The sequence below is a fragment of the Manis pentadactyla genome, chromosome 11 (assembly GCF_030020395.1).
Source record: "Manis pentadactyla isolate mManPen7 chromosome 11, mManPen7.hap1, whole genome shotgun sequence".
NCBI lineage: Eukaryota > Metazoa > Chordata > Mammalia > Pholidota > Manidae > Manis > Manis pentadactyla.
The window spans coordinates 93,791,441-93,813,837 of record NC_080029.1 but is presented as its reverse complement, the minus strand read 5'-3'; the positions used below and the strand labels follow the sequence as shown (position 1 = coordinate 93,813,837).

Here is a 22,397-nt window from a genome sequence, read left to right as displayed (position 1 = left end):
ATGGATGAGATTATAGAAATGGTAAATATAATTTATTCAATAGTACCAAAAAGTGTTTGAGTATCTCACTGATACATCCTTACATAACTCCTAGCATTTATTAATCTCTTTCTATTCCCAATAACCACTCTTCCAAAACTAGAATGTACTATCAAAATAATGCCTAGGTGGATGTTAAGAGTCTCTAGATGCCCTTCTTCTATTCACTATATAATACTCTAGGACTATATTTTCTTTTGATATAAAAACAATTTTTGTCATGAATCTATAAATAAAATTTAATTACTTTAAAGAGTTAAGGAAGAAATCAAGACAGGTTACGCTGAAAAATAGTTCATGCATCATATAAAATCTAATACATAACACACATTAAATTCATAATCAACTTTTATAGAAAAGAGAAAAAACCTACAAATACTACTAAACAATATAAGCAGGCAGAAAACAGGCCTAAAAGCTTTCAAAAAAGCAACATACTCCAATATGCATGCATGGGTAGGGCTGCATGCACACAGGTAGATTCCAAACTTTCAATAACTTAAAAGCTCAGAAGTGACACAGCTAACAAGGAAAATATGTTGAATCTGTGTATTAAACATAAAACAGACAAATCTCCACAAACTGTTATATATAAATTTTAAGCCTCTTAGAATAGAAAAATTTCAAAAACAGCCTTCCTATGCTGAATCAGTAGTGAAATAACCTTCACTGTGAAGACCATTTCCTTTGTGGCTTCCCTTATAACAAAAAGGCTGTTTGGTCAACGTTTGTACCTAGAATAATGAAATGCTTTCAGATAAGAGACTGGAAAAGAATTATTTGAGGGAGTATTTACCTTAGGAAAAGTTTAGAGCTTCTTTAAAAATTTAATTCTAAAATTTCTGAAGATTCTGAGTTTCAAATTGCAACTGTATTAATAATACATATAAAAACTAAAAATGAAAATAATTAAAATAGTGTATTTATAGCTCTACAAATACCACTATCATAAAATGGTTCAAAATAAAATTGAAGAACTGCACAGAACCTCTGTATTAAGATTGTACTGCTACTAATAAGTAGGGAAAATTCTACACAAATTCAACCAAAAAACTTAAGAGGTGGGTTTCACGGTCACAGCATGGAGGCCAGGCCCACGCTCACCTTGGACGTCTTCCTCTCCACCATCACCATCTTCTTCCTCATTGTAAGCCAGCTCAGCCTGCTTGTCTGCCTCATACTCACCTACGTTACCATCATCCCCATTATAATCCGCCAGTTTAGAGCCATGCTGCGGATCAACAGGGGATTCATTTTCATCAAAGAATCGGCCTGTGAAGTAGGTAAAGGATTAATTCAAGAGTAAAGAGTGAGGCAAAGAAGGGACCTATACTGGAGGCAGACCAGAAAGGAAATAAGTGAAACCTGGCAACTTTCAGGATACTGGTTTTAAAAAAGATACATTTTATGAAGGTTATCCAAGACAAAAGGAAGTAAGAAGGAAGACAGAAAATAACTTCTATTTAAGAATTTCTCTTTTGTGCTAGTTTTAGTACTTGCTACTTAAGGTTTGAATGTTTTCTTACAAAAACCCATTTTTAGGATTGTTTTCCTAGTAACCAATGACTTCTGATACAAATATTTGTCTAATTTAACACTTAAGGAGAAGAATGAATAATTTTCTTATTAGACAGAATACATATTTGAAAATTGTAGTCATTTATTGCTCCATGAAATACTACTTTCCATAAATCATTTTGATAATTTTTTTACATAAAAATAAACAAGTACTATGTAGGCTAGTTCTTCTTTGGATTCTAAGACAAACTGACATATCTGAGGACTATCTCCAGTTCCTTCAGTAATAGTCACTTACTATAGCCATAGATTTCCATGGAAAGATGGCAGAGAAAGTAAACTTGTCATAATCCTGAGTGGTATGTGTTTTGAAAAAACATCCAAAGTAATTCTGATTTATTTTCAACCATTTCTTAAACCAGATTTTGAAAAGCCAATGGTAGAGGAAGCTTAAGAAAGCCCACCTATATAAGGCTGTTATACAGTACACATTCCAAACAATTAGAAATCAATAAGATCAACAGACATAACTACCTACTGTAGAAAGCTACTCAACAACTAGACTCTGAAAATAAAAATCAGGCACACTAGTATCTGACTCACAAACATAAGTTAAACTCTACTTTGACATCAAGCATATGAGTAAATTTTATTCCAGACCCTAAAATATGAATAACATTAACTTAATAATTATGTGAGAAATTAAGACTTTAAAAAATTATAAAAACTTTCTATGATAGGTCTAAAATTTTTGGTATTACGTTCTAAAAATTTATACTGCTATGAGACATTCAGGAGAAAAATGAACTTCCTTTCTTTGCAATGAAAGGTTAAGTACAAATGCAAAGAATTGTGGAGCTACTAATCTTCTCTACAGGTGGCTCATCATATCATCAGGCCAATATATTTCTAACTGCTCGGTAAAGAGCCAATCAAGAATACAGTTAAAGAAAAAAATCATACTTACATAGGTTTTTAAAGAGTGAACAGTGGTTTACAACAGGAGACTGAAGCAATTTGGGCCAATAAAAAGAGCATAAGAATCTATTTTATCTATTCCAGAATAAGGTTGGGTGTGTACAATCAATAAATATATGGAAAAGTTAATTAAAAATAGAGGTAGAGAAAATAAATGAATATACAAGAGTTAAAAAGGAAAAACTATAACAAGAGAAGAACAGGCAAATTGTGAGAAAGACACTCTATCTCCTAATGATAGCAATACAAAGCAAAACATTTTGGTGGCTTTTATTATTATTATTATTTTCTCTAATAAAATAAGTGATGCCAATTTACACAGGAAAAAGGGAGATTTATAGAAATTTGTATCTTTCTTTTTTTTAATATGCAATTTACTATGGACAAAATACCTGGAACAGTTAAATCATCTTTATGTAATATGAAACTGCTGTTTTAAATATATAAACATTTTAATATGGTAGCTACTAGTGAATTTCTCAAAATACAGTATTTCCTCTAAGAAACTTTGGACAGGTTAACTGGGAATAATTATGGAAGACCTTTCAAGATTTTTAAAGGCCTCCTATACCAACTTCACAAGGTCATTGTTAAAATGACAAAGTACCTATAATGCTCTTTTCATTCACCCATCCAACAAAAATTTTCTGATGTATGTGATAGGTATTGTGCTGGGCAGTAGGATACAGAAATAAACTTACCATCTCAACCTCTGGTTAACTCGGTGTAGTAAGGGAGACAAGTATGTAAACAAGTAGAAGGTGAAGCTATGTGTGCTGTAAGACAATGATCTGGAAAGTGACATCTGAACATGGGGAATGCTGCTTCCTTTGGTTTCCATTTGATGGAGGAAGCCTGAACTTTATATAGGAGGCATTTCATTTAAGCTCTCTAAGAAGAATCTAACCTGCTTTTTATACCACAGCATCTCCAGTGTATATTCAGATATGAAGCTATAAGGACTTAGACTAGGATGCTATCAGAGGAAATGTTATGAAGAACAGGTGAATCAAATACATTTTAAAACGACAAACCGAAAATATGGCACAACGGAGTGGAAAAAAAAATCAAAGAATGAGTCTATAATTCTAGCCTGGAAACTGAAAATAATGGTGGTCTATACCCAATTGGGAAGGTATGGGAAAGGAAATGTTTCTTTAGGTACACTGAGCTTAGAGTTACAGTAAAATATCCAAATGAAAATATTTTAAAGACCCAAAGAAATATGCAGCTGGTCTTTAGGTGCAAAGTGAGAGCTACATGTTTTAAGAATTTAAGCTTTAAGACTCATAAATGTGAAGATGATAATTAAACCATGAGAAGATAATTTCTCTTAGGAAATATTTCCTGAAAACAACTGTAAGTTAAAGGAGTGATCTTGAGAATGACTATATTTGAGAAGGAAAAGGAATTAATGAAGGTCAAGTTATCACATGATGGTATAAATTTGTGATGTGTTTCAACAGGAATTAAATAGTAGACTTCACCTCTGAAGCATTTTACTTACTAAAATATTTTAAATTCAATTCTGTCTCTCACCACAATATTAAGGCTGTGCCCAACTAGGTGAGTAATATGCTAATTATATTCAGTTTGAATCCCAAAATTTCCTTATGTTGTAGCAAAATTCACTTGTGTTCTTGAATATTATTTTTATATATAACTTTTGTTCTTATAAAGTAAGTTTGGAACTGTTTCCTTATTTTCAATTCTTTAGAAGAGTTCATGTTAGATTGGTTGTATTTCTTCCTTAAATGGCTGGGGAATTCACCAGTGGAACCATTTGTACATGAGAATTTCATTAAGGGGTGGTTTTAAATTAGATTCGGTATCTCAGATAGATATGAAACTATTCAGATTTTCCCTATCCTGTGTCCGTTTTGCAAAGAGGTGTGTTTCTAGGATATTGTCCAGTTCTTCTAAATTTTCAAATGTTTTGGCAGCAATTCAGTACCTCATTAAATATACTCTAATACTGTCATTTATAGGACCTATATTGATGCTCTCCTTTTCATTCTTGATATTGGTAATTTGGGCACTCTCTTTTTTGTTCTGTACCAGAGATCTTATTTTCACTTGTCTTCTCAAAGAACCAGCTTTTAGTTTCGTTGATTTCATTATTAATTTCATATAGTGAGCCTGAATTTAGTAATCTAGCTCAACTTTATTACTTCTAGCAGTGTCTCTTTTGGGGTCTGGCGAGACTTTTGACTGTATTTATTTAATGGTTATTGGTTTATTCAGGTTTTTAAAACTCATTGAATCAATTTGGTAATTACTGTTGCAGGAAATTATTCATTTGCTCTAAATTTTCAAATTTATTGTCAAAGATTATAGTAATATTTTCTTGTAGTTCACATTATACACTTTTTGTTGTTCTGAATATTATTTATCTTTTCTATTTTTATTTATTAGTATTACTAAAAGTTTATCTTGGTTTCTTTTTTGGTAATCATTCTTTATTTTCCATTTCATTTATGACTGCTCTTGTCTTTCTACATTATTTAGGTTTCCTCTGTTATTCTGTTTCTCCCTTTTTCTGAAGCTAAATTGTTTGGGTTCTAACCCTAACTCAGCTACTTACTAGCTAAGTAATTTTGGAAGTGTTATGAAACCTTTTCGTGTCTGTTTCCAGTCTATAAAACAGGAATAATGACAGCACCAAACATAGGTTTATAATGAGTTTATATACACAAACATTTTAGAATAGCAACTGGCACATACTAATCACTTCAATGTTTACTTTGAGTATCATCATTAGTAGTAGTGTTACAACTGCTACCACCATCACTAGTAATACTACTAAGTTGAAGTCAACTCATTTAAGTTTTAGTTTTTCTTCTTACTGCTTTTGAGTCCACAAATTTATCTATAAATACTACTTCAGATGTATTCCTCACATTTTGATATATGTAGTACTTTTATTATTATTCAGTTCTGTAAATTTTGAAATGCCCATTATAAATCCCCCCACCAAAAGTTAAAGGATTGAATTACATTCGTAATACAAGGGTTTTAAAATACTATTTATTCATGATACAAATTGCTTGAATTTTATTAAGACTCCCTGTGACACTGTATCTAGCCGATTTCTGTAACTGTTTCATGTGTACTTGAGAAATGTTTATTTTCTCTTTATTAAGTGTAGGGCTCTGTATTAACATAATTTGAATAAACTTGATGGTTTTTACCTCAAAATTTCTATAGTCTTGGTGGCTTATGGGCTTTGCTAAAGTATATTAAAATCTGTCACATTAATTATGTAGTTGCCAATTACTCCTCAAAATTGTTAGTTTTTGTCTATTTCCTGGTTATGTTTTTAGATGATCTCCTCTTTTTAGTAGATTTGGTTTCTCATATTATTATGTAGTATCTTTTTGTTTATCTTTTTTCCTTAAAATCTGTTTTGTCATTTAATACTTTGTATCAGCTTTCTTTAGATTAGCTTTTCACCAATGAATATCTTTTTCTAAAAATTTTGGTAAAATATATATTACATAACATTTACCATCTTAACAATTTTAAATGTACAATGCAGTGGCTTTAAAAACATTAACACTGTTATAAAGTCATCACCACTATCCATGTCTTCCTTCATCTTCCCAACATGAAACTCTGTATTCAATAACTCCCCTCCCCCACCCAGTCCCTGGCAATCACCATTTTACTTTGTGTATATGAATTTGACTACTCTAGTTACCTCATACAACTGGAATCATAGTGTTATTTGTCTTTTTGTGAATGACATTTTACTTAGCATAATGTCTTTAAGGTTCATCCATGTTGCAGTATGTATTATAATTTCCTTCTTTTTTAAGGCTGAAAATATTCCACTGTACATATACACCACATTTTGTTTATATATTCATTTGTCAGTGAACACTCGGGTTGCTTCCACCTTTTGAATGTTGTGAATAGTGCTGTTATGAATATGGGTGTACAAATATCAATTTGAATTCCTCTTTTCAATTCTTCTGGGTATATATCCAGAAGTAATATCTATCTTTTATAGTCCTTTTCTATGTGTATTTAAGATTTAGTATGTAAATACTATATAGCCAGATACTGTTTTTATATCCTTTACCATCTCATTTAATAGGTAAATTTAATGTTTATATATTTTGTGGTTTTCATAGTATTTGATCTTACTTCTTTGATTTTACTGTTCAGATTCCTTTCTTTGGATTTTCTTCTTCCTTTCTTTCACCATTACCTCCTTTTTCTCTTTAACCACTGTTGGGTGGACATAGTACACTGAATTTCTATTCTTTTAATGATAACCCTTAATTTTTAAACATACATACTTTATTATTTTTCTAGCAAAATTTCAAAGTATTCAGTGTTTCTCCCCTCTTTCTGAACAGGACATGGACCTTCTCACTTTACCCTCAAAAACCTTTTCTATGTTTTATTACTATTTGCTATTATTTTTGCTGTCTTAACACAAAAATAGTTTTTTAAAGTCAATAACTACTTAAATTTACCAATAGCTTTGATCAATTTGAGTCCCCATTTTTTTGTAGCTGTAACTATCACTCTCAACTTTTTTTTACTAATGAGTAACTTCTACTCTTCTTTATTAAGGGTCTCTGATAAGTTAACTCAGTCTTGTTTAACTGAATACATCTTCATTTTGTCCTCGCTGTCCTCACCAGCTCATATAACATCCTATGTTGGTAGTTATTTTCCACTCATGCTGATGGTATTATACTATTTTTTTTGGCATTTGATTTGCTGATCAAGAGTCCACTGCCAATATAATTGTCATTCCTTGGAAAAAACCTAAGTTTTCTGGTCTCATTTAAAATTTTTTCCTTTATTTTTGAGATACTCTTAAGTTTTCCTACAATGCCTGAAAACAAATATTTTCTTCATTTATCCTACTTAATGCTCAGCAGGCACATATGATCTGGGAACTTATGTCTTTGTCCAACTGCAGAAAATTCTGAGCTCTTCAAATTCTTCAAAATTCTTTTCAAATATTGTTCATCCCCCATTTCCTGCATTCTCTTCCCAAAACTCCTATTAGACATACATACATCTTCTGTCTCAACATCTTTGTCATATACATATATGATATATATTTGTTTCTTTATCTATGTCTCTTTGCCACTCTGTGCTACATTTTTGGCAAATTATCAATACAAGGTTCCAAATCACTTATATTAGTCAACTATGTTCATGTTCTACTATGTTATACACTGATTTTTTTTTATTTCAGTGATATTTTTCATTTCTAAAATGTATAATTGGTTTTTATACCTGCCTCTTTTTGTTTTACTTCTGCCTGCTTATCTCCTGTTTTTGAGTAAGTTATTTCTACATTTACCACTTTGAGCACCCTTAAAAATACTTAGTACTTAGTAAATTGTTACATAAAATTGCTTTCATGTTTTAATTGTTGATGTTAGCTATCTGTTAACATTAATGTTTTTCATGTTTTGGAGTTTAGGTTTGATGACTAATTTTTAGTATGTAGGGGGGCTAGTACTGTTCATGTTTTTCTTTTTTCCCCCCTCTGTTTTTACTCATATTATCTAGTAATTTTAAAGATTCTTCTATCCAGTTCCCAGTCTAGGATGAGATTTTGAAATCAGATTTCAGAGTTTTTATTCCACAATGCTTCTGGGGAATAGCAGTTTCAGTATAGAACCAATGGTGGTGTGGTATGACCAAGCAGCATGGTCACAAGGCTGCATCTGAAATTCCCATATCCATTAGCCTTCAGGTTCCTAAACATTGTAGTCCTTCATGGTGGTCAGCAATAGCTTTATTTTCTGCCTCCTCTGCCAAGGTAGATGGGGCAATAATCAGATCCTGGCTTTAAGCAATAAACTTGGTTCTCATTTTAAGTAGTACCATTTTATTCATGTTGCTTTTAAGAGCCAAATTCCTGGAAACCTGCATTTCCAGACCTAGAGCCTAATAGGCCCAATCATTCAATTCCTTTCATCATCTTGTTCTTTTGGTTTCTTGACCCCAGAAATTTTAGCATGTTTTTGAGATTATCAATATCCATTTAGTTTTCTCTTCTTTACATTTTATCATTATGTGTGTGAACAGAATGGATACATTAAAGGTGGACTCACTAAGCCATCTGGATCAGAAGTAAAAAAATACTTGAAAAAATCCACATATAAGGAATTTACGCTAAGAAAACAAAATCTCTGATTTGAAAAGATAAATGCACCCCTATGTTTGTCACCACATTATTTACAATAGCCAAGTTATGGAAGCAACCTGGATGTTTATCAATAGACAAAAGGATAAAGAAGATGTAATACATATATACAATGGAAAATTATTCAGCCATTAAAAAAAAAGAAATCCTACCATTTGCAACAACATGGATGGATCTAGAAAGTATTACGCTTATTATGCAATAAGCCATGTGGAGAAAGACAAATACGATGTGATTTCACTTATTTGTGGAACATAAAAACAAGGCAAACCGGAATGAACAGAATAGCAGACTCATAGACACTGAGAAGCAACCAGTGGTTACCATCGGGGAGAGGTTGAGGTGGATAGGTGGGTGAGATGAGGGGGATAAAGGGGCACAAAAATTCTCAATCATAATATAAGTTGGTCACAGGGATAGTAGTAGAGCATGGAGAATATAGTCAATGATTCTGTAACATCTTCCTATGTTAACAGATAGTAACTGCACTAGTGGGGGTGAGGATTTAATAATATGAGTATAACAACTATTCAACCACTGTTGTATACTTGAAACTAATATAAGATTGCATATCAACAATACTTCAATTAAAATAATGATAACAATAATTTAAAAATCCACATGTAGAAGAAAATCATATACTCTATGATACACAAGCTTGTCTTTTCAGTGTTCCCAGGAGAATCGTCAACCAATGTTAAATAAATGGATCACTGCTGCTATTCACTCTAGAGCATGCTATACAGAGAAGCCCATATAAGCAGCAGCTTGATCAACAATCACTACCTACTAGTAACTCCTTGTGACTTTCAATATGGGTATAACATTTGAAGGGACTGTTTTCTCTATCCATGGCATCTAAATATACTGAGTATGTCCATCCTAGGTGACAAACAGGTAGGCCTTCCATGGATTCTCAATTTCAACCACTTTGGAGGACATATGACTGTTTCTTTGAAGTATACCTCCAGGAAAAATTGAAGTGTCCCCTGAACTATATATTGTATCACACTATAGTCTACATTCTACATTATAAATTAAACTAACCCAATATATCTTCCAAATACGGTGAAACATGCCAACAAATTATTTAGCCATTTTTACATGATGTGGCAATAAAAAATTAAATTTACAATAATATATCAGTATGTGATATATTAAGCTATAAAGCAAAAATACTAAATTTAAAACCATAAAAAAATTTGTGATCATTGTATGAAGTCTAAGATTCCCCCCACCCTGGATTTAGTAGTCAGTATTCTAAATAACAATTTCAATTTTAGTTTGTTCTAACAGCATATCACCTTGTACCTACAGAATCAAGTGCTTTCATATTCATTACCTACTTCACTTTTATCATCATTTGCACTTATTGATCTCTCCATATACTTTTGGTCTCTAGATGAAGTAAAATCAGATAAAGATACGGACTGAGACTGCATCTGTCCCGTCTCCATGAAACAAAAGCAATCATGCAGGACAGAAAAAGAGATTCTTCATATACTCACTATTTCTTCCTATTCCCACTTTGTATTTTCCATTTATCCAAAAGGCTTCATTATGGTAACAGTGCTCTGCCTCTGGCATTTTCAATGTAGTATCTTTTCTCTCAAGATGACAATCTTCTCTTTTACCATTTCTCAAGTATCATTTCTCAGTCTGATGTTCCTTGCTTGCTCAATTTTAGTTAATACTTCCCTATCCAGCTCAGTCTGGCTTCCTGTACCTTTCTATTCCTCATGGATTCCAAATAGCCCCTGTCCTTGATCAACTACAAGGTTTCTCTTCTATAGTCTCATGCTACAGAAAGGAGACATGAACTCGAATGCCTATAAACATCAGACAAGTAAGATAAATGGATGTATTATGTCAGAGTGGGGTTATATGAAACAAGAAAATGCAACTCTCTTTCTAAAGGGTACAGTCATAATTAGTTTCAGGGATGATGTCAAACATCCTAGTTTAAGACAATAAAGACATTGGGAGTTTTATGTGAAATGTCTTGATTTTTAAATATTGGTAACTATTTCAGATTTTTAAAAATCACTGTGTGGACCAATAAAACTTGTATATTGGCTGGATATGGCCATGGATAATCAGTTTTCAATCTCTGCCAAGGGTTGTGTTTGCCATTTAACAAAGTTTTGGAAATTAAACACACAGATTGAACCTAACACAAGATCAGATTCTTCAAATTCAACTAAAGCTTAGCCATTCCTATAAGCCTTAACCCCCCTAATAAACAAATAGGCTTATTTCTCATCTGATATTTCAAATGTTCTCTTTTACTTCTTTTGTATACAGATGGAGAAACAAGTCAACAATTCAAATCAGAGGAAAACACTGCCCTTAATGTTTCTTCCTGGAGAACAAAATCAGAATAAAGTGGCAAAACATTCTTAAAAGACAGTAGAAATGGAAAGATATAAAAATTTAAGCTATACAACCAAACTACAGAGGGAAAATTATGGTTATAAAAATAAAACATTTTGCCTAACAGACATTCAATAAAAGTTTAAGTGAATATATTAGTAAGAAAGAGAAGTATGAAGAAGTACCTAAAACTAAGAACTTCAAAACCTAAAATCTTAAAAAGGGAATAAAGTGGCAAGTCATAAATAGCAAAAAATAAAGTATAAGACAGATTGGAAAATAAAAAGTGGCAAAATTAGTAGCTGGGTTTTTGGAAAATAAAAAAATTTAAGGACTAAGAATTTTAGAAGAAAGAAATTAAAAGTAGGGAAATTCTCATAATTACATATTGATATAATTTATGACCAAGTAATCATTTTGATATATAACTCCCTATAGATATACGAAATTCCAAAACAGATGCAATGAGTTTAAGATATCTTTAACAAATGCTAACTATGAACATGAGAGACTGGGAAAATAAGAAAGAATAAGACACAGTTCCTGCACTCACAGAGTTAGAGAAGACAGATATATAAACAGTTACAGGATTCAGGACCTGCTACCCAACACTGCTGATTTTTTAATGTTTGTTTTCCAGATTTAAGGACACTTTTTCCTCTTTTCTCTTAAGCAATCTATAACTTACAGCTGTTAGGCAAAGCATACCTTTGGGAATAAAGATGAAATAATTACTTTTTCTCCCTCCAGAATTCAGAAACTCATAGTAAGTAATCTTACTTTAATGGCCATATAGTTATTTGGATAAGTTCAATAAGAATCTGTTCTCCTTATAATAGGACAAATTTGGAAACTTTGGTTATATTACCAATGCTCTGACTAGAATGTCATATTTGAGAATAATGTATAAAATCAGATACGACCAGACAGTTTACAGAACTAAGGTTGACTTCATGCCATCAAAACATAAAGCCCCACTTGGAAAAACTAGCCTATTCCTGGTATACAGGGTTCCCATCCTTACAGTTGAGTAAGGAAGGTCACTTCCTGACAGGCCCAGGAACTTTAGGATATCTTGGGAACCTTAAGAAGAGAGGACTTCACTAATAAGTCCACAGGAACTGCAGGCAAAACTGATGGTGAGTCCTTGACTTGGCTTCCTAGCCTCCAGAGGTTTTAAAAAGTCCAATTTGAGATTCCTTTTGAAAAGTTTCAGCAAATTCAAGACTTACATAGTCAATCACTATTTTTGGTACACTGATATAATCAGGTCAAGTTTAATGAGACTAGACTTATTTTGCAAACAGATTTCTGTCAAAGTCTTATTTTGAAAGAAATGGGAGTGACTATAATGAGAAAAATGATGCTTCAACAGAAAACCATAGCACACCCTTGGGGGTATTACATTCTAGTCTGATTCATTCTCTTTAAGATTTTGTTACCTAACCGTAAACTAGACTGGATTTTGAATCCTTCTAGTTTCCTCCAATATCTGGCTACAATTCTCCAAATTAACATTTCCAATTTTTCTCCTACCCTTCTTTGAAACCCCCCAAATTAAAAATTATCCTTTCCTACAGCCCTGCAAATAAATAGCAACAGAGCAATTTGACATAACTTCAGAGAAATCATCACAAAAGCTCATGTAAGGACAACCTTTGTGCCTGTTGCTATTCTGTTTCTTAGAAAGTTCACTACAAAAGTGTAAACCAGGAAGATCTACCATATTGTCAGTGCCTGTCTTCATCACATTGAAGATCTTTCGAGTCTAACACCTAGAAAAGTTTCTCAACTGACTGCCTCCTGGGCTAAAAAACTGAGTTTGGAGTTCATTCCAACAGTTAACCTTTGTTTTTTCTTTTGTTTCCCCTAGAAATACCCAGGACTAAGAGACTGGTTCAATGGTTATGGGACAACCTACCAACTCAGTTTCTGGACTGTGCAACTTCTTGAGAAGTTTCAGATAGGAGAATGACAGTGTGCAGGATACACTAACTCAAAATATGGTACCTTGGCCTATTAAATATTTTAATCTGAAGGAAGTTGAGAAACGACATGTGTGGGAAGGACTTTTTGACTTTCCCTTTAAGCAGGTCATAAAGTCTTAATGCGAGAGGTCATATCCTTATATACCTGGAGAGACATCCTTACATCCAAGACACAGGAACACCAAGAAGAATCTGAACAAATAGGTCTTGCTGAATTTCCTCCAGTTTACTATATTTACCTCATATGCTTTGTCTTATCATATATTTCCACAGCTGTCTACTCTTCATCAGATCTAGCATAAAAACACTCAGGTGTAACCATTACTTCGGGTCTTCATTTCCTTATGAAGGGTCCTGTGTCATGTAAAATTTATATTAAATTTGTATGCTTTTCTCTTGTTAGTCTGTCTTTGTCAGTTTAATTTTCAGACCTAGCCGGAGGCCCTAAGAAGGTCAAAGCAAACTTTTCTTCCTCTACAACAGGTAATTATAGAATAATGTAGCATATACACTAATGAAGTATCCTCAATGGATTGGAGTAGTATAAGAAGGAAGTGACTGATTTAGTCAAGACAGTAAGGATATGAAGAAGGGCTTTATTGAATAGGTGATAACAGAACATGATTTTAAAGTATGCTTAGGAGTTTGCTAGAAATAGAACAAGAAAGGAAATACTAAATATTTTTCCAAAATTTCACAAGTAGAGAGGAGGAAGTGTAAAAGTGATACAGTGAAAAAGCATGAATTTGAATATAACAGACCCGGATAACAGTCCTGGTTGTTCCACTATTTACCTTAAGTAAACTAAACTCTCTGGATCTATTTTTCTTGTCTGCTACATTAGGACAGCATTAGGAGTTATATTAGGGTAGCACCTCAAACTTTAATGTAAATATAACTAATATCTAGGGTAGGACCTGAAGTCTTTTTAACAATCACAGGTAATACGAATGCTGCGGGTCTACTGACCTACACTTTGAGTAGTAAGGCATTAGATGATCTCTACAGGTTCCTTGCACCCTCAGAAGTTTATTTCAAATAATTCTTCTATTACATTGAAATTTTTTAGGCAAATATGATTTGAGAGGATAAAACCAAAGAAGAAAATTAGAAGGTTAAAAAAAAACTGTAAGACTAAAGTACACTTAAAAAAAATAATTTCCCTTCATGACTAAATAGTGTTTAACCTCTGAAAAATAAATATTTAAATAAAGTCACTTTCACAGTTAAAATGATAATGTAGGTTTTAAAATCCTTACAAAAATAATGTACTGAACATATGAACAAGTAAACTTATAAGAAATGAAAAATACCAATAAGTAAATTATATTCTAAATAATAGTGATCTACAACTTGAAAATACAAAGAAAAAAAGTTCCATTTTTTAAACAGTGAGAAAAAAGCAGTTAAATATTTGTACATAAATTATCTTGGGAAGTCAGATAATTAATTCAAAGAAAAGTATAAGACTACAAAGAAGTAAGAATAAATGGAGTCTTAGGTGTAAAGACTAGATAGTAAATGATATAATACTACCCAACTTAATATGCAGATTTAATTCAATACACATTAAGGTTTCTGAGGACTAGTTATATAACTTGATAAACAGCTTCTGGAAGAGCAGAGAAAACTTAGTTTTTCTTTTTTTTTTTAATTTCGGAGTATATAAATTTTATTTGGACTGGAACTTTAAAAATTATTAATATTTTGCATACCTGTGCAGTACACATCTATGGAAAAACTTAGTTTTTTAAATTTTAAGATAGGTTCAAATTATTACAAAGCAGTAGTTTCAAACCCTTATGTGACACTATGATTTATATTAAGAAAAATGTATTTGGTCTTCATCCTTTTTTCTGGCTGAGAGCTCCTAAACCCTTGGAGCTACCTAAATTAGGAGAGGCATAAAGGTGTCTGTTGTTATGTTAATGAGGCCGCTTTTGCAATGCACCTAAGGTTGGGGGCTGGCTGCCAGGAAAATCAACCATGTGATTAGAGGATTGGAACTTTCAGTCCCCTCCTCCTGACATCCAGGGATGGGAAGGGAGCAGGTTCAATCAAGTACCAATGGCTGATGATTTAATCAATCACACGTATTTAATGAAGCCTCTATAAACACCCAAAAGGATAAGGATTAGAGAGCTTCTGGGTTAGTGAACACGTGGAAATTGGGGAGGCATGGGCATGGAAGCTCTTCCCTGTCTCCCTATACCTTCTATGCATCTCTTCCACCTGGCTGTTCCTGAGTTATATCCTTTTATAGTAAACCTGTAATCTAGTAAGTAAAATGTTTCTCTTAATTCTGAGTTGCTCTAGCAAATTAACCAAAACTAAGTTGGGGGCTGTCAGAGCCTCAGAAATACAGACAGTCAGAAGCACTGGCAACAACCGGGACTTGTGATTAGTGTCTGAAGTGAAGGAAGAGAAGCAGTATCATAGGACTGTGCCCTTAACCTGTGAGATCTGAGGCAATGTCCAGGTACTGTCAGAACTGAGTTGAATCATAGGACATTCAGCTGATATCAGCAAATTTTGCTTGATGGTGTGGGAAAAAATCTATACACATCAGAATTGGTATCAAAATCATTACCTTATGCTAGGGGTAAAGACAATGATTGGAAAAAATGAAAATTCTAGAGATAGGTAAAATAAAATAGTGAAATAACTTAATGTGTGTGTGTGAGATAAACCAGAAATAAATACCACAAAGTGAACATAAATAATAATTCTGGGACAAATGGTTTTCAGGATAGAGAAAATTAATTAGTACCATGGTAAATTCCAAAGAGGTCAAATAATCAATTAGGGGTAAAAATCAGTGAAGCATGAGTACTATGTATATTTATGCACAGATGAAGATTAGATGATTTTCAACAAAGTGAAGGCTGTCGTAAAAGTCAAGATGGATATGCTTGAATATATACAAATAAAAACCTAACACATCAAACTCAGCCAAGTTGCAAGATAAAACAACAAAAATCAGTCAATCAGTCATAACTGGAGAAATGTGGAGAGAAGGGAAACCTGTGCACCGTTAATGAATATGTAAATTGGTACAAGCCACTATGGAAAAGAGTGTGGAGGTTCCTCAAAAATTAAAAATAGAATGACTTTATGATCCAGCCATTCCACTTTTGGGTATTCATCTAAAGAAAAAGAAACTTAACTCGAAAAGATATATGCACCCCCATGTTTATTGCAGCATATAATGTTTATAGCCAAACTATAGAAACAACCTAAGTACCTGTCAATGAATAAATGGTTAAAGAAATTGTGGTGTACACACACACACACACACACATCCCTATTCAGCCATAAAAAAAGGGAATGAAATCTTGCCAGTTGTGACAACATGGATGGACCTTGAGGGCATTACACTAAGTGAAATAAGTCAGAAAGAGAAAGACAAATACTGTATACTGTATAATTTCTTTTACATGTGGAATCTTATAAAAAGAAAAAAACCCAAGTTCACAGAAACAGAAGAGATGGTTGGTTGCCAGAGGTGAGGTTTGCAGGGGAAGAAATGGGTAAAGGGGGTCAAAAGGTAAAATGAAAAGAAGAGTGTAGTTGATATAATGTAGAAATTTTGAATCATATTCAAAATATTGACTTTATATATACATACACATATATTCAAATGTATGCTAATGCATATGACATAGGTATATGATAAATACACATTCTAAATCTTTCAAATGAAACCAAGTATATATTCTGAGAAATCTGCACAAAAAAATTTAAGACCTAAGGCCAAGAAAAAAAAAAATCATATGTCTATGCATTAGCACTGAACAATATGAAAAGGCAATTTAGAAAACAATTCGATTTACAGTAACATCCAAAAGAATAAAATGGTTAGGAATAAGTTTAACCAAGGGGGCACAACACTTGCAACACTGAAAACTACACAACATTGCTGAAAGAAATAAAGAATATCCTAAATACATGGAAAGACATCCCATTTTCACAGATTGGAAAGCTTAATATAGCTCAGATAACAGTACTTTCCAAATCAATCTACAGATTAAATTCAATTCCTATTAAAATCCCAATTGCCTTTTTAGTAGAAATAGGCAAGCAGATATTAAAATTCATACTGAATTAAGAGATTCCAAATTGTCTAAATAAATTTATAAAGAAGGACAAGTTGGAGCACTCACACTTCCCAATTTCAAAACTTAGTACAATTTATTGTAATCAAAACAGTGTGGAACTGGCATCTGATCTAAATGAAACGGAATTCAGAGTTTAGAATAAACCCATGTATCTGTGGTCAGTTAGTTTGACAAGGATGCTAAAACTATTGAGAAAGAAGAATCTCTTCAACAAATAGTGCCGGGACAGCTGAATACCCATATACCGAAGAGAAAAGTCACACCATGTACAAAAATTAATTTAAAGTAGATTTTAAAAAACCTACATATAAGAGCTAAAACTATAAAGCTCTTAAAGGAAAATATGGGGGAAATCTGTAAGAAATTTAATTTGGCAAAGGTTTCTCAGATATGACACCAAAATCATGAATAAAGGAAGCAAAAAAATAGATAAATTAGACTTCACCAAAATTAAAAACTATGCACATGAAAGGACACAGAGAATGAAAAGATAACTTACAGAATGGGCAAAAATATTTGCAAATCATGTATCTGATGAGGTTCTAGTATCCAAAATACATTAAAAAATGCTTGAAACTCAATAGTCAGACAACCTAATCAGAAAATGGGCAAAGGACTTGATTCGCCAAAGAGAATATACAAATGACCAGTAAGTACATGAAAAGATGCTCAATGTCATTATCATTGGGGAAATGAAAATGAAAACCACAATCAGATACCACTTCACAACCACCAGGATGGCAATAGTAAAAAAAAGGAAAAAAAGGGAAAAAAGGAAAAGGAAAAGGAAAAAGGAAAAGATAAAGAAAGAAAGAAAGAAAGAAACAAAGAAACAAAGAGAGAGAGAAAGAAAGAAAGAAAGAAGGAAAGAAAGAGAAAGAAAGAGAGAAAGAAAGAAAGAAAGAAAAAGAAGGAAGGAAGGAAGGAAGGAAGGAAGGAAGGAAGGAAGGAAGGAAGGAAGGAAGGAAGGAAGGAAGGAAGGAAGGAAAGGGAAAGAAGGAAGAAAGAAAAAATTTAGTGTTAATTAACAAGGATGTAGAGAAATTGGAACTCTTATGCATGCATTGCTGGTGGTACTAAAATGGTGTGGCTGCTGTGGAGAACAGTTTGGCAATTATATATAAAGTTAAAAATAGAATTACCACATGACCCAACAATTCCACATATAGGTATATTCTTGATAGAATTGAAAACAGGTGTTTTGAAAACAAAAACTCATAAATGAATGTTCATAGCAGCACTATTCACCATAGCCAAAAAGAAGAAACAATCTAAATGTGCTCATCAACAGATAAATGGATAAAACAAAGTACATTAATACAACTGAATATTATCCTTTTATAAAAAGGAATAAAGTACTGGTACATACTATAACATGTCTGAATTTTAAAAACATTATGTTAAGAAGCCAGACACAAAATACATATTGTATAATTCCATATATAGCTGACCCTTAAATAACATGGGTTTGAACTGCATAGGTTCACTTATATGCAGATTTTTTTAAGTGTGGTATGATGCTATAAGTGTATTTCCTCTTCTTTATGGTTTTAGTAACATTTCCTTTTCTCTATTGTAAGAATACAGTATATAATATATACAACATACAAAATATGTATTAACCGACTTTATGTTATTGGTTAAGACTTCTGGGCAACAGTAAGCTACTAGTGGTTAAGTTTTGAAGAAGTCAAAAGTTATAAATGGATTGGTGGCACAGGGTTTTGTGCCCCTAACTTCTGCATTGTTCAAGATCAACTCTATATGAAATTTCTAGAATAGATGAATCCACAGAGTAAGAAAGCAGATTAGTTATTGTCAGGGAATGTGGGTTAGAGAGAATAATGGGGAATGACTGCTTAATGGTCACAGGGTTTTCTTTTGGGGTTATGAAAACTAGGTAGTTGTGATAATCACACAACATTCTAAATATACTAAATGCCACTAAATTGTACACTTTGGTGAGTTTTATGTGTATTTTACCACAATTCAAAAAATTACATTTAGTTAAAAAAAAAAACCTTTTGCATAATATAATAAAGCCTCCTATCAGGAAAGGCAATGGAAAAGGAAAACTATGGTAAAGGTAATTTATAAAAAAACTTAGTACCTGAATTATTTAGAAAGATTTGATACAAAGATACAGAACTAATCTCCAAAGTTATTAGGCTAAATGGTTAAAACTGATACACAGATTATATACCAAGAAATAATTACAGTAAATTTCCACACATAAAAATTAACAGGCCACAATAAAAATAAATGCTTATTAAGCCATATCAAGGAATCATTACATTCTAAATACCTTATAAAAGAGTAAAAAAGCAAATGTAGCTAGGCCATAGTGAAATAAATAAATTCAAACATCTCCACTGACATTGTGAACTTGTCCTAGAGAATAATCTGACAATATAAAACAGAAGCTATTAAGCTAGTCAAGTACTTTGACCTAGTAATTTCAGTTTGGGGACTACACTTTTAAAGGAACACCCAAAGTAGGAGAAGCAGGAAAAAGTTTGAAAAAACGATATTCATAGTCACAACAACTAACATGAGAAAATATGAAATAATTTAAAGAATCAATAAAAGAATAGATGTATATTGTATAGGCAATAATATTTGCCTAAGCATATGCAATGGAATATATGAGTGTATTCTACATATGTTTGTATATATATTTAAAACAGCAACTATGTAATTATTTGATAGCTTAAAATGTATATGAGAAATAACGTCAAAGTAAATGACAAAATAGTGCTCCCACTGATTTCAACTCTACTCATACATTGAAAAGAATTTGAAGTTGAAGTTTAAAACTTAATAGGCTCTTTTAAAAATAAGCTGTAGAGAATAATAATTTCCTGGCAATTATTTTCCAATCATATTCTTTACCTAAGGACCAGTTAAAAAAAAACAGATAAGGCAACAATAACAACTTTGGTAGGATAAATTTTGTAAGTTTAGAAGAAAATCTTAAGTGATCAAACTAAGATATCATTTTTTGTTATAACCTTACTATAAACCTCTTTTTGTTGATAAAAGTTTTCAAGCCAATGCTCCAAGATTTTGAGGAAATACTTGTTTCACTGTATTTGAAATGTTAGCCACATTCTTGTACATAAAAATGTTTTTCATATAATACTTCCGTCACAATACATGGATATACTTTAAAATATAAAGGAAGGAAAGACAACTTAATGTACACAAACTATGTATTCACAGATGCAGAAATATGAATAACTGCCATAAGAACAATAAAAATATCTCAAAGAGACTCAAACGTAACACCATGTACTTCTCACCGTACAAGCAACCTGTGTACGAATAACTGCTTAAACACTCCTCTGAACAGTTGTTGCCATACAAGCCATCATAAAAAGCAAAGAAAGGCAAACTGGACTTTTTAGATATTCTGCCTGTTCACAAGTTGAAGGGAAGCCTTGAAAAGCAGAGGTGAAAAGTATAATTCAAGGAGCTGACTTAAGAGACACTGTCCTGCCCCAAATTCTATTAGAATTTTTCTCTTACACTTCCTAAGAATCTACCAATTTGAGTTATGCAGATTAACAGGCATTGTCCACTTATCAAAACTGAAACCTCTGAAACAAATAAACAGTTCTATTAAATAGTTCTATTACATAGTACTATTAATTTGCTTGACTTCTTTCACATCTCTTCTAACACCTAAATGAAGCAAACTTCAATTGGAGGGAATGGAAAAGGAAGCAGCAGCATTGAGCCTTCTGTTATAGCAGTCTCCCCAAGTCTGTATTTCTCCCAGAATCCATTTCTCAAAACTATTTATATTCCCTTCCTCCTAATCAAAGTTTTCATTCATTAGCCTAACAAAATATATCTTTTCTTACTTCTCCAAAACATTTTACAGTTATAAGAACTAACAGCATTTTAAAAAATCAATTCATCTGAAATTTATTATTTAACAATGGAAAACATGAGAGGCCTTTTAAAAGTCTTTTTAAATCTGTCCGTTTAAAACCTGCTTTTCTTTTAAATTTTACCATCATCATACTTTCTCTTTATATGCATATAACTTTACTATACATTCATTAGTTACAAATTATAATAATGAAGACCTTAATTGAGCCTTGAAAGCATATTCTATTTAAAGAATAATATGCATCAACTGATTCTTACTTTGCTTCAACTTATGGAAATCACCAACTCTATCCTTGGTAGCTTGCTTTAGTATATCTGCTTGAATTCTGGGTACACTCTCCAAGTTTGGGCCTGGAATTAAACGCTGAAGAGGATTGGAAGGGTTCTGTTTTGCAGTTCCAGGGTTTCCATTGTGGTTTACATGAGAATCTACAGAATAAAAACATTAAATAAGGTCATATTTTGCAGGAGAATTTCATAAGACTTGCTTTAGAAAGCTAAGATGTACTGTTGTCTGATTGATACTGGCTAGTCAGGTGGCTTTTTTTTTAAAAAAAGCTCTATTCTAATTTCTTTAATCAAGTCTTACAACAAATGTGATTTTAGGTGCCTAAAGTTTAGTCATCTTTCCCAGGTTAGTATCTCCAGTACTGATTATAAACCTATCCACCAGAAATATATACAGTAGAAACCCAAAAACTAAAACAGCAATGATACCTGTAGTTTTTCCTCCCTCCAAAACTATATTGCTGTCAGAGACCTCCAGGATCCAGTAAGCCTTTTAGAAGTTCTAATCTATAAGTCATTTTCATCTACACATTGACTCACAACTATTAACTTTTGATTCTTTCTTATTAGTATCTTCTAGATATAATCTTTCTTTTTCCCCCTTTCTTCCTCATCAAAGCCTTGATTTAGATTCTGAGTATAATTAATTTTAATCATATCAATTCTCATTCTAAAGAAACACTTTTGTTATAGTAAGTATTCAGGAGAAAACAAACATACATTCTTAAGTATGGAGTAGGGAGTTAAATATAGGTGGATTTAGTCATTTATAGAAGGCCTCTGTGAGGTAATTTGAACACATTTTGAAGAAGGTAAATACATGTACAATAGCAGAGATGAAAGGGAATGTAGTCAAAAGCAGCAGAACAAGTAATTCTGCTCTTAATAATCCATTAAACAAAGTGCATTTTAAAATAATTATTTATCCCTGAGCTTTTATCAGCCATTAGAAAATATATAACATGAACTAAGGAATGAATGCTATTTCACCATGCTGCTGGAAGACATACTTTATTC

At 32.3% G+C, this 22,397-nt stretch overlaps 1 protein-coding gene across 2 annotated transcripts in view; it reads right to left on the bottom strand.

The window, feature by feature from the left end:
* The window catches only part of GOLM2 (golgi membrane protein 2), a 163,058-nt gene that overhangs the window by 19,049 nt on the left and 121,612 nt on the right, over positions 1 to 22,397 (bottom strand). Inside the window, exons 8-9 of one of the 2 annotated variants that reach the window (XM_036905378.2) lie at positions 21,351 to 21,521; positions 1,144 to 1,311 (exon numbers count right to left, since the gene is read on the bottom strand). In XM_036905378.2, the coding sequence (XP_036761273.1) occupies positions 1,144 to 1,311; positions 21,351 to 21,521 (339 nt within the window). The remainder of the gene's footprint in view (positions 1 to 1,143; positions 1,312 to 21,350; positions 21,522 to 22,397) is intronic. The other variant, XM_036905379.2, reaches the window with a different exon arrangement.